The 13465-nt window shown below is 29.9% G+C and overlaps 1 protein-coding gene across 5 annotated transcripts in view; it reads left to right on the forward strand.

Annotated features, from left to right (window-relative positions):
* LOC111634314 (CREB-regulated transcription coactivator 1-like) overlaps window positions 1-13465 on the forward strand; it is a 210865-nt gene that overhangs the window by 164477 nt on the left and 32923 nt on the right. For all 5 annotated transcript variants that reach the window (XM_023379066.1, XM_023379068.1, XM_023379069.1 and 2 more), the window contains exon 12: window positions 2302-2647. In XM_023379066.1, coding sequence (XP_023234834.1) covers window positions 2302-2647 — 346 coding nt within the window. The remainder of the gene's footprint in view (window positions 1-2301; window positions 2648-13465) is intronic.

Consider the following 13465-nt stretch of genomic DNA (forward strand, 5'->3'; position numbering starts at 1 on the left):
TTTCTTTGAGTTGCATGGTATTTCACAAATGCCACTGTTTTTTCTAAAATTAAATAAAATTAATTAAAAAAATGGACGACATATCAAAAATAGCAATTACATCTTCAATCTCTGCATTCTGTCTACTATATAACAATGTAAAAAGCAATTTGAAAAAATTGTAGACCTATAAATAAAAGCTACAACTGCTGTATCAAATTGGGCTAAATAACAACTATAATAATAAATTACTGATAAATTTGACCATAGAGGGAGGCATTAAACACCATCTCGTATTAAATTTAATAATTATAATTTAACTAAATAATTTTAGATTAAATTGGAAGAAAAGAATCAGCCCGGAGTGGGACTTCTCAACTGCCACTTGATGTGCAGATGTTTTGCCAATTACACTACCCAGACCTTGGTTCCTATCTCCTCTTCCAGTATATTTAACATTATGATATAACCATTGTCAGTTATGGTGCTGACTGGGGACACATTCATCACCCTTGTCCTATAAACTCCTACATAAGGCACTTAGCCGGCCATTGTATACCTGGCAAGGCATATAATACAAATATAAACATCTTTATGAAACCCGATACACTACAATGTTTGGGTTTCATAAAGATACATTCTTGATACATTACAATAATGTATTGGGTTTTGTAAAGATGTTTATATTTGACCTATAAATTCTCAGTGTCATTCATTCATCTATCCGTTTGTCTTTGTCTGTCTTTCCTTAATCTGAAGAATGGAGTTAGATAGATAAAATCTGAACTAGATATGGAAACCTTAGGGACAAGAGGCCCCAATTAACTATATATGAATTCCTGATGCAAACTAGAAGTCATGTTATTTCAATTCAAAACTTTTTCCTGAAAACAGTTAATAGATGACCGGCATGACTCTTATTGAAAGAAAAGTGTGATGTATGGGGCAAGCCACTACTAATTTGAGGTAGAGAGCATATATTTTAAATTGAAAATATGATTAAAAATTGCAGCTCAGCATTGTGACAATGTTACAATAAATAATTGCTTGTTTATGTTTATTTTTTTTAATTTGATCCATAAATGCAAAAAAAATAAACATAGCAAATTTCAATTTGCTGTGTTTATTTTATTATCTCAACATTATCTCAACTTACACTGCTTGACAAGGAATTTGTGTTAAATTTCGTAGGAAGGTATTATCTTCCAAGATCAATAGTAAAGTTTTGTTCATTCTCTCATGCAAAGTAATTCAAACTTCAGTGCTGAAAGGATGCCGTTTGGACACAATTGATGGCATTAAAATAAATTCATCACAAGCATTGAAGGACAGTCTGAAACGAGCTTACCAGGACTGCTTTGCAAAATGGAAACACTGCTGGGATAAGTGTGTGAATAGGGGAGGGGAGTACTTTGAAGGGGACAAAGACCAATAATCTGTAACTTGAAGAATAAAAATTAAAAAATAAAGTTTGGTTCTGTTTTGAACAGACCTCATAATTATAATCTTATTATAATTGTTATAGTAGGTAAATAATGATTATCAACATTCTGGTATACAGTAGACCCCATATAACACGGTAGATACATTTCATGTTTATGAAATTCGTGTTGTATGAGTCCTTAAATACATGAGCTAATCACAGCCCGGCATGTATGCAGTTTACGGACTACGGCTGTTTGAAAGGTTTTCTTCCATAAAATTAATTGATTCTAGACTAATTTGACTCAACATTTTCAAAACATGTATAATTTTTTGGGAATAATCCATATAAACTATGCTATAAACAAAAAATTGTAGGATTACTTACCAAGTGTGCACCGTTCAACGATGCCATTGCTTAAGCTTGTTTTCAGTGTGGAGCAGTTCATTGAATGGCGGGCATGTGTTTCCTGATAAATTATTTTTCTGCAAAAATTTTGCTGAACTTTGGAGACATCATTAATATAAATATAATTTTTATGGCTGTTAAATAATAAATGGTTTTTAGTAGGTCCGCTGCTTGTTTAAACTCAGCGGTTTGTGCAATATCCGCTATTGGTCTAGATTCAACCAATCCTGTCGCAACACGAGTCAGCGATGACATTTTACCAAATTATAGGAGTTTTTTTAGCATGTTTATATGAATATGGTTGCAATTTTTTTGCCGTTATATATGAATCCATATTATATGAACCCGTTTTATAGGAGGTCTACTGTATTTTCTTATAAAAAAAAAAGATTTATTTACTTATTTTATTTAGAATATTAAAGCATACTATAATTATATCAAAATACATGAATAATTTCTTAGGCTTAAAAGTGTTCATTTTCTTTTATTAGATACCAGAAAGTAATCTAGTTTGCTCCAGTACCAACAGTAATACTGTACATACAAATTCTGCCATGTATATGCCCTCAATGGACAGTTGTGATTGTGGACCATCAGTTGAGGGTGATATATTAATGGGTAGAAGTTTAGGATTACATTACTCAGATAACATTTCACATGGAATAAATTCTTCTCAAGATGGTCTTGGCAATAGTATCATGTATTACAATATCCCAAATTTATCATCTGAAGCTCCACTACAGTCACCAACTTTGTATTCAAAAACTGTCATTTCTCAACACACTGCACCTCAAACTCCACAAACTCCTACTAGTATTCCAGATATTATTCTAACAGGTAAATTTTTAAAATAATCTAAGCCTTTATTTTCATTTTAATAATAATTAGAATGAATACTTCATATGAGATGATGTAAAATTTTAAACAATATAAGTATAGGAATCATTGCTATATTTTTTGCTGTTACATGTTACACAATATTCTAATTCATACATAATTTCATATATTTCATTAAAATAAAATATATTTTAAAAAATAACAAATATTATTTGATTTTAACAATGACAGGCAGTTTTTCTCATATAAGATGTTATTTTGTTGAGTTCATTTTTAAAGTGGTCTTTAAATGTATTTATAAAAATTAAAGTAATATAAATATCAATACATTATGAAATAATAATGTTATATATTATTAACATTAAAGAATAAAAAGAAAAGAATAATTAACATTTATTTTAAATTTAGCCTGGTTTTTCAAAATTTATATTGCATACATATATTCAGATTTATGAAAAATTAAAATTTGTTAAAAATTGAATTTAAATATGAAATTTATTACACTTTAATTGTTCAAATGATTAGGTAATAAAAATTCATAAAATTATCAAACTACAGTTGAATCTGTCTACCGTGAATCTCATGGGAACATGAAAAAGTTTGAGATAGACAGCTTTTGACATAAGTAAACAGTAATAAGTTTGATTGCAGATATGATATGGTATTTTATTAATACAATAGCACATAAGTGCATACCTGTATTAGGTATAAATAAAACATTTTTGACATTTCTTAACAGAAATAGTTTGTCAGTAGTTTCTGATGCCTGAATTTTTTTAATCAATAAGATGCAAGCCAAACTTGTAGCCTTAGTCTACTAGTGGCTGAGTGGATAAAACCTCTGAACACTGGTAGTTGGTCATAGGTTCATGGAAAACACCACATGGCCAACCTGTTGGCCATGTGGTGTTTTCCAAGTTTTCTTCACATTTGTAACGCCTAAATAGGGGCCAGTTTCCCATTTAAAGTCTTCCAGGGGCATCCCCTTCATCAGATCTTCCATGTGTCACATTGTTGTAAACAATTATTTGTTTACCTGATTGGCTATGAGTTTGATTTATATCAAATCAAACTCAAAGCTAATCACAGAAAAGCAGCGTTAATTGCAACTGCAGTAGAGCATCATTTATCCGAATCAATTGGGGACTGAGGTTGTTCGGATAACCGATTATGTATGAAAAAATATATTAGCCCATCCCATGTTGAAATTTTTCTCTGTTGCATGTCACTTTGCGTTGAATTTTCGTCGATGTTAAGCCTAACGTAAACTTTTTAAAATAATCATGGCTATTGTATCATTAAAAATTATTTCTTTATTTTTTACAAACAAAATAAATATATTGAAAAATATAAAAACAAAAAAATTATACTTTAGAAGTTGATCTAGTATCAAAAACATTTGATTCAGCATGACACACAGTCCTCAGAAAAACACCACATAAAAGTGCCAATGCTTCCAGCTAAAACACACACACCAACAAAAAAAATATTGGAGTAGCCCAAGATATAGCCAAAGATTGCAGTGCCACAGCACTAGCGAAAATTTAAATTTGCTGACTGGAATGCTTTCGGTTAACTGATGTTTCAGATAAAACCGGCTTTAGGATAAACGACGCTCTACTGTACATACTGCATTGCAAGAGTTTTCTCAACAACAATTTATGCTATCAAACTAGTTGCTGAGCTTTGAATTTGTAATTGACACTTCAATCTATAATTTGAAATATAGTGGTTTTGGGAGAAAATTATTTGTAATAAACATGGAAATATATTGAATTTAGGCTGAAAATGCAGGAGAAAAATTAAATTTTAAGATAAAGGTTTTTGAGAAACATGTTTAAGATAGACAGGTTCAACTATAATTGTTTTTGAACATTCTATTTAATTATATATATTTGTAATAGTTAATGTCTGCTAATACTGTACATCATCTGAAAAAATCTCCAATAAATGTCAGTTTTTCTATTAAACATTCATTACTATTAAATGAAAATAGTTTATTTTTAGTACAATTTCTGTCACTATTATTATTATTATTATTTTATTATTATTATTATTATTATTATTATAACTTTTTCTACTGGAAAAATCTGGTAAGTATGATAATCATATACAAATTATATTGTAAACTAAGTTATTTGTATGTAATATACAAATATAACTCATTTAAGAAAATATATTTAATATTTTAAGTGAAAATGCCAATTATGTTACAAGTGAAGAATTTAAAAAAGAAATAATATTATAATTTCCTGCCTCTAAATTCATGAGTTGTGTGTTAAAAAATCTTTTGATTTCAATGATATGGATTATAGGCACTGTGTATGATCTATAACAACATTTCAAAAAATAGCTAAAAATTATTTTACTTTTTCTTATGTTAAAAACTTTTTGAGATGATAAAATTTGGCAGTGTTTTGTTTATCTCTTGCATCTACATCGGGTAGATACAAAAGATGAAAGTATCAGATCCTTTCACTTCTACTTGTAAATGGATATCTTTTTAAGATGTATTTTAAGCTTAGCTTAATGGTTGTTTAGACACTATCATAGATAATGACAATTAATAAATCTAACCTTGACTTCCCAACCAAGAAGATATGACATTATAGGATTTGTTGTTTTTCATTGTTGAAATGGAGAAAATTTTTCCCAGTGATGAAACCAGAAAGTTCTTTTAGAAGCTGGTGATTAATGATTTAATTATGAAATTTTATTAATGCAAAGATTCACAGTAATACCAGGAAGACAATCATATTTATAGGAATCAAAAATCATTCTAAGAGTGTTGCAATATTCTTGTGAAATTAATATCACTTTTATTTTCAAGTTTTTTTTATTTATTTAATATAGTATTACAGTAGAGTGTCGATTATCCGAATGTTGATCAACCGAAACGTCAGTTAACCGAAAGCGTTCTAGTCGGACTGTGTCGTGCTGAATCGAGCATTTTTGATACTAGATTAACTTCTAAAGTATATATTTTTTTGTTTTTATATTTTTCAATATATTTATTTTGCTTGTGCAAAATAAAGAAATAATTTTTAACAATACAATAGCCACGATTATTATTATAAAAATTTTCGTTAGGCTTAACATCGACGAAAATTCAATGCGAAGCGATGCACAACAGAGAAAAGTTTAAACATGGGAAATATTAATATACTATTATTGGGATATACTAATATACTATAGTAATAATGTATTTTTTCATACATCATCGGTTATCCAAAAAATTGATTTTCCAAACAACCCCAGTCCCCAATTGATTCAGATAATCGACGCTCTACTGTAATTTATTTTAATCGTATTATAAATTTGAGATTAAGATGATGATCTTGAAATAAGCAGCTCTACAGAAAGTTAGCTTTGTCTTCAATTTTTAAGCACTAATGATGAAAACTGAAGTTTGAATAAACATAAATGTTATTGTTATATACATTGTATTTATTCAGGGTGTCTAATGGACCTGGAATACCTGGAAATGTCAGGGAATTTATCAGATAAGGATCTTGGAAATCTCAGGGAATTTGATATAAACCTGGAAAACAAAAAAATTATTATTTAGAATGTATAATTCATCATATAATGGAAAAGGGAACAACAGAAACAAAACAATTTTGAATGTGCACATCGTTGTGTCAGATGATATACATGATGACCTAAGATTACATCAAGCATGCCGATTAAATTTAAGTATAATAATTACTAATATTTACTTCAATACTTCAAGAAAATACAAAATTTGAATTATGTAGCTTTAAATTATTTTAATGAAAAAAATATAGCTTTTTCAATTGTAAGTAGCTTATTTTTAAGTATGGTCTTGTGGGATTCACTGAAAAGCAGTTGGCACCCTAGTTAGCAGTTGGTCTTCTTTGGAAATGAGGGTGTAGATAGGTCTGATCACAACAGTTTCAAAACTCTTACCAAGCAAATGCTATGTCGAATCCATCTATACTTTAGCAATGCTTGAAATTACGATTGCAGGGTTCGGAACTGGTTAACCAAAATAAATTTTTTCATTTATCACTATTTTTGCAAAATGTCATTAAGAGCCCCTTTTGGAAAAATATTACCATATTCTGTTTTAATGTGACCCTTTTCAACATTTTGTGAAGCTGAGAAATGAAGTGCATATTAGATTTGAAGTATAAATGAGGAGCTTGGAAGCAAAAACGTGTTAAGTGACATTAGCATCATTTCCAGTATTATAGCGTATTAAACCTGTTAACTGTAATCTGGACAGATTTCACTACGGGTTAATTGATTTTATCTCATTTGAGTGTCACCCGTGTATTGAAATTTTGTTGATTTTAATAGTGAAATATATTTAAATTAACAAGTTTTACATGCTATAAATTTTTAATTTAGTTACAAGACAATAAAGATAGATTTAATTTTATATGAAATACTAGATTTCATAATAACAAATAATTTTTTTTCATGAAAACAGTAGTTTGATCAATATTATGTTCATATAATTTGTGTGTAATATCTAGACTAAATAAACTTCGTTTAATGCAGAGATGTGAGATGTTTTTTGGTGAATGCATTTCTATGCTTCTATTTCTTTTAATAACAATATGAAATTAATGGTTACTTCTTGACACCTGTCACTTTTTTAACTATTTCCATAATAAAAGTCTGTTCTGATGCTGTGATTGTAAATTGCAGGTAGTAAATTAAAAACATTTTGTGAGTTCCATACTGATGTGAATCTCAGCAAAACAGAGAATTTCTGCACAATACATACAGTAGACCCTGGATATGCCACTAAAGATTGGAAAATTAGAAACATTAGAATGAAGAGAGTAAGTAACTGACAGAGTGATATTAAAAATTCAAAAAGACTGTGCAAACTGCTTACAAATTGTAACCACCAAATTGTTGGAAAACTTGTCACTGAAATCTAGCTTATACAAGGAGTAGAGAGAAAGCATTAAAACTGCTAGATACAAATACGTTATTAGAAAGATTTGGCGGAAATCAAAAGAACACCAGGAGTGTATAAAATTTTGCTAAGAGATAACAGATTTAATAGAGATCTCGTATATATCAGATCTACAAAAATATTGCTCGAACAATGCCTCCGTGAACACAAAACACATATTGAAAAGAGAGCACTACTGCCTTAGCTATATATGTAGTGAAAGTGGCATTACACCTGAACTACAACAAGCGACAATAATCCAGCAAACTCGGCACATAAACCAACTACGGAATCTGGAGACATTAGAGATTTTAAAACAGACTGCAAAGGCCTGTCAATCAATTTTAAAGATGAAAAACAACTCTCGAGAGCATGGCAGGTTATGAGCAGGCTATATATGACCTGGTGCTTTAACGATTGACGCAGGTGCACATCTTTGGAAATTTTAAATTTAAAAAAAAATTAATTTGAAGATAGAAACATTTGGAATGTTTAAAATCAGAAGTTAAATCGAACTCGGATCGCACCAGAAAAATGCTTATAGAGCACTTGAAGAAGGTCCTAGGGTGGATTGAAAATGTTAGTGTTACATTTCTAAAATTAACTGCACAGCTATACAAGGTTAGTGTGACGTATTTGTATTTATTATCGCTTTGTTTGTTGGATGGATTTGATTAAACTGCTAGATATTACATTAGAAACACTTATCGCTAATAAATGGATAAATGATAAAATTGGTGATAAAATTGACAAGTAATACAAAGACATTTTGTCATCCCCAGAATTAATGATATTCTTAAACACTACTCCAGACAGCATGACAGGTTTGATTTTTTCTGGCTTAGTCTGTCACATCAATGTGATGAAGTAAAAGAATTTGAAACATTTGTGAAGATGATTTTAATATCCCATGACAATGCTCAAATGGAATGTGGATTTTCCATCAACAAAGAATACTTAATGGAAAACCAAAATGAAGAGTCCTTTGTAACTTACAGGAAATTATATATGATAGTCATGTCAGCTAGTGGATTGGGGAAATTGGATATATCAAAATAGTTTATCCATGCAACTTGAATTGCAACTCAGAGATGCATGGAAGCTATTGTTATTTAAGCGNGACATAAAACCCTGTTTTAATGTCATATTTGAAGCACTCCCAAATTTACAAAATTAGATTACAAATTTTATTTAACATAGAAGAAACTGTGTGTTCGGTCCTAAGGTCAGAGTTCACTTCTTAGAATGACTGTGGGTGGTACTCTTCCCTACCTGAGTTCGGTGGGGTGAGTTGGCTGTTTTGCCTATTTGTAGAAGGGGGTTGCAATTTTGTATTTTATTTTGACTCGATTCTCAGTCCCCTGACTACCTACGAGTCTGGATTTTTTATGTGCAAATGATTTGGGCACCTATTACTCTGTGCCAAATATCAACTCTCGACATGTACTCCTTCATACCTCTATGCTGGTAAGAACACCGGGCAGTACAATTTTATAAACAAGACATAGTCTTGTCAATAAACGTTGTAGAATGTATTTTGCTATGCTGTTATATTAAAGCATAACTTTAATGTAATGATATATAAAATTATTTATGTGAAAAATGTAAAAATAATAACAATTATATTAAAGTTTTACAAATGGAGTTAATCTATTTGGCTTGTGAATGGCTCAATTAATAAGAGTGTGATTTTTTTGTGATATTTACTCACTGTGAATTAAATAATTTGGAAAGTGTCAACAGTATCAATTTGAATTTCTGTATTTTAATAAAATTGCCATATTGAACCTGTACGTGATATACAATCTTCTGCACATTTTGAAGGAACAATACATTAATCAAAATAAAAAAATTAATCATATTTTATAATAAAAGAAATTGAACAGCCTTATAACTGTGTTTCATTTGTTAACATGAAAAAAATTGTAAACTGTTTTTAATTTCTGCAGTGAGTTCTTTTCAGTTAGTCAGGGAAAAATGCTGGTTTTCTTCCTGGAAAACCTGGAATTCTTATGGAAATTGAAAGTTGGAAATTGTTGGACACCCTGTTATTGCTCATTACAGTATTATGTTTAACATTCGGCAACCATTATGCTGTGCTCTTAGTCTAATTGAATGTTTAGGCTTAAAATTAATTTTTTAATGTATTAGTTTTGGTTATCATAGATCAGGAATTAATTTTAGAATTAAACTTTTATTGTACTTCCATAAAATAAATTGTTTAACTTCTTTTCTGGATTTGAGAATACAGGAAATCCTCGTTAGTTTGAAATTCAAGGCATGAAATAATTGCAACTTTGAATTGTCACATTTCGAATTATCTGAAATTTATATATTTCTGTACGGTATACCAAATGCCATGTGATTGATGTAATTTAATATGGAAATAGAATACAGCTACATATACAGAATTCTATTTTTGTTACTTCATAATTAAAAATAAACACCAGAAAGTAGTCATGGGCCCAAAAAGCACTTCATGGCAGGCATGCCTACTAAGTTGCTATGTTGACAAAACTGCATCAGACTATTGGCTGACTAGGGACTGCCTGTTTGGAGAGACTGAAGGATTTATGGTTGCTATTCAAGATTAAGTCATAAACTAAAAATTACAGAAAGCACATCCATTACTCACAAATGATTCTTTCAGAAAATGCTAAGTTCTGTCAGAAACAATACAACATATAATTTCTGGTTACAAGCTCTTAGCACAAACATATTATTTACATAGGCATACAGTTGAACCTCACTTAACAAGCACTTCTCATAACGAGTAATTTGCATAACGAGCAAAACAAATTGTAAAAAAATGGCCCACTTAACGAGTGATGAGGATAGGGGAAGTCCCAGATTGTGCACACATTACATCAGTCTATTTTAGCACTCGTTCCTCTAGCATCTTGGTGTCGCTTGTGATCACACATTTTTCCAAACTTGTGTTCAGACATATTACATATAAACATCAACAAACATAGCCCGTTATATAATAAACACATGCCAAACAATATGCCAAATTCTCGGGCTATATAAAGGCTATAATTAAATATTAGAAATTACTGTATTTTGATTTTTTTTCCCCTACAAATTGAATTCACATTCCAAATTGGTTCATTCTGCACTAGAAGAAAAGATTAAGATGATTCACGCTCCTTAACAATGTATATTGTATAATTTTCTTTGAATAAACATTGTACATAAAATATTTGAGTTTTTTTTATTTGTCATGGAACATTATCGTATTTTATGTTAATTTATATGGGAAAAATTCTTTCACTTAACGAGTGTTTTGTGTTAAGAGTAAGATTCTGGAACAAATTATGCTCATTAAGCGAGGTTCCACTGTAATCAAATAGCAAATATAATGTGGCTGTATGCCATAATTTTAAACTAAATATTCTACTAGTTCGTAGCTTCTGTCCTTGATTCTTGGCCTTTCTTGTTTCTGGAATCTTCTCTTGTCCTCATTTCTACTTCACTTAGTTGATGATTTGAAGTTCTGAATTGTCCCTTGGGGAGAGAAAAAGGCCTAAAAGCCTAAAGGGAGAGGTAACAGTTTTTGGACTGGAAAGGGGAGTTTAGACAGGAGGATACAGTGGAGTGGAGAGGAGAGGTTGATCCTGATCATAGGAAGGGACCTAAGAATTTCTTGAAGGCTTCATACAACAAGAATCCTGAAGCTTCAATTAATCATTGATGAAGACAGTCTTTGTTGATACCTGATAAAAGAATATGTTAACATCCCCAAAAGAACAAACAAGTAAATTTCACTGAGAATCATCAAAAGTAATCATCTCTCTAAAAAAGTAATCAACTGAGTATGGGTAGCTTTTTTTTCCTTTTTATTTGTCTATTTTAATTTTCCATTTCATCCTATAGATATAAGTTAGTTTTAAGTTAGTTGTAAAAGATTTTTTGTAATACACAGTTGCACCCATTTAACAAAATTGTAAGACTGAATCTTTTTTGTTTTGTTGCATGAGTCCATGTGTAGAGTCTTTTTTTTTTCTTGGGCAGAGTTGAGCAAATTTCCTAGGGTTGGCATCAGAATTCTTTTTATCTTTTGTGCATTGTGTTGTTATTTTTTATAAAATCAATTGTTGTTTTAATTATGTGCTGTTTTAATCATATTGTATTTTCACCCTTGTAGTTATTCAACACAACTGCACTTTTCACATAATACACTAAGAGCTTACATAGAAGCAGATTATTAAACATCCAGGCATCATACTACAAATATACTTCACATGCAGTATTAGAAAATGTCACACACAAAATATACTACAACAGAGCCATAATCACAGATAAAACAATTCATCATAATACACCTGACATCACTCTCATTGACAAATGCAGTAAGATCACTTATATAATAGACATCTCTGTTCCAAATACTGGTAACATAACAAATGCTCACACTGATAAAAATCAACAAGTACACTCCACTTGCCCAAGAAATAATACAGATGTAGAAGATGGATAAGATAGTTATAGACAGTGTGGTGGCACTTTGATCTAAAAGAACAAGTTCAGACAGAATTTTCACTTTGAATTTTAAAGTAGCCATATTTTGAACTAACTAAATTGCTTAACATGTAAATCTCTATATCCCTGGTTGGGACAAAAATACAATTACGAACTAACAAGATTTAGAACTACAGTAGAGCGTCGATTATCTGAAAGTCAATTATGCGAAACGTCAATTATCCGAAAGAATTCCAGTCGGCAAATTTAAATTTTTGCCAGTGCTGTGGCGCTGCAATCTTTGGCTATGTCTTGGGTACTCAAATATTTTACGTTTTTGATACTAAATTAACTTCTGAAGTATAATTTTTTATTGATTTTATATTTTTCAATATATTTATTTTGTTCGTACAAAATAAAGAAATAATTTTTAATGATACAATAGTCTTCATTATGCTTAAAATCAACAAAAATTCAATGCAAAGTGACACGCAACAGAGAAAAATTTCAACATGGGATAGGTTAATATATTTTTTCGTACATAATCGGTTATCCGAAATATTGATTTACCGAACAACCTTAGTCCCCAATTGATTCGGATAATCGACGCTCTACTGTATTTGAGTTTGAATCAATGAGGATTTCTTGTACTACTTTTTTAATTATAAAATACCTTAAAAATTGCCAGGAAAGTAGATAAATGATGATGAACTCTTGCAGAAATCATATGATAATAAAATTTTTTGTCAACAAAAAATTGCACCTGCAGATTATAGAGTCATTAGATTTACAGCCTAATTAAAATTACAATGAAATTAATAAGAAGCAATAGAGCAATTCTAAAATATTGAGGAAAAAAATATGAAAAGTATGTTTTAAAGCATCATTAAAATTAATAAATAGTTATAAGTTACTACCTTTCTTTCATTCAAGTAGCATTTTCTTCACAAATATAGGATACATTTATGTTAAATAAATAATTCTGCAAAAATAATTAAAAATAAGTGAGAAAGGAATATATTGAATATATTTTAAAATATAGATATAAAAATTATATATATATATATATATACAGTAGAACCTCGATTATCCAGACTAATTGGGGATGAATGTAGTCTGGATAAGGAAAAATCCGGGTAATAAAAATAAATACTTTAATTTGTCTTTTAATGATAATACAACACGTTTTCTTTTCGATGACATATCGGTAATATTAAAAGTAAATACTGTATTTAAATCGTGATCAAATTTTCAAGAAACAAACGTTCGTATTGCATTTGGACTACTACTGACCAACGCTAACAGACTACCTATTGTTTAAAAGGCCCTCTGGTGGCGCAAGAAGACGGATTTTATAAAATAAAAAGCAGTTGAAACTGCATTTTTATGAATAAAAATTTGACAAACTATTTATCGTTTTATGA

Source organism: Centruroides sculpturatus, unplaced genomic scaffold (genome assembly GCF_000671375.1).
Source record: "Centruroides sculpturatus isolate CEXI.00-Female unplaced genomic scaffold, Cexi_2.0 scaffold886, whole genome shotgun sequence".
NCBI classification, from domain to species: domain Eukaryota; kingdom Metazoa; phylum Arthropoda; class Arachnida; order Scorpiones; family Buthidae; genus Centruroides; species Centruroides sculpturatus.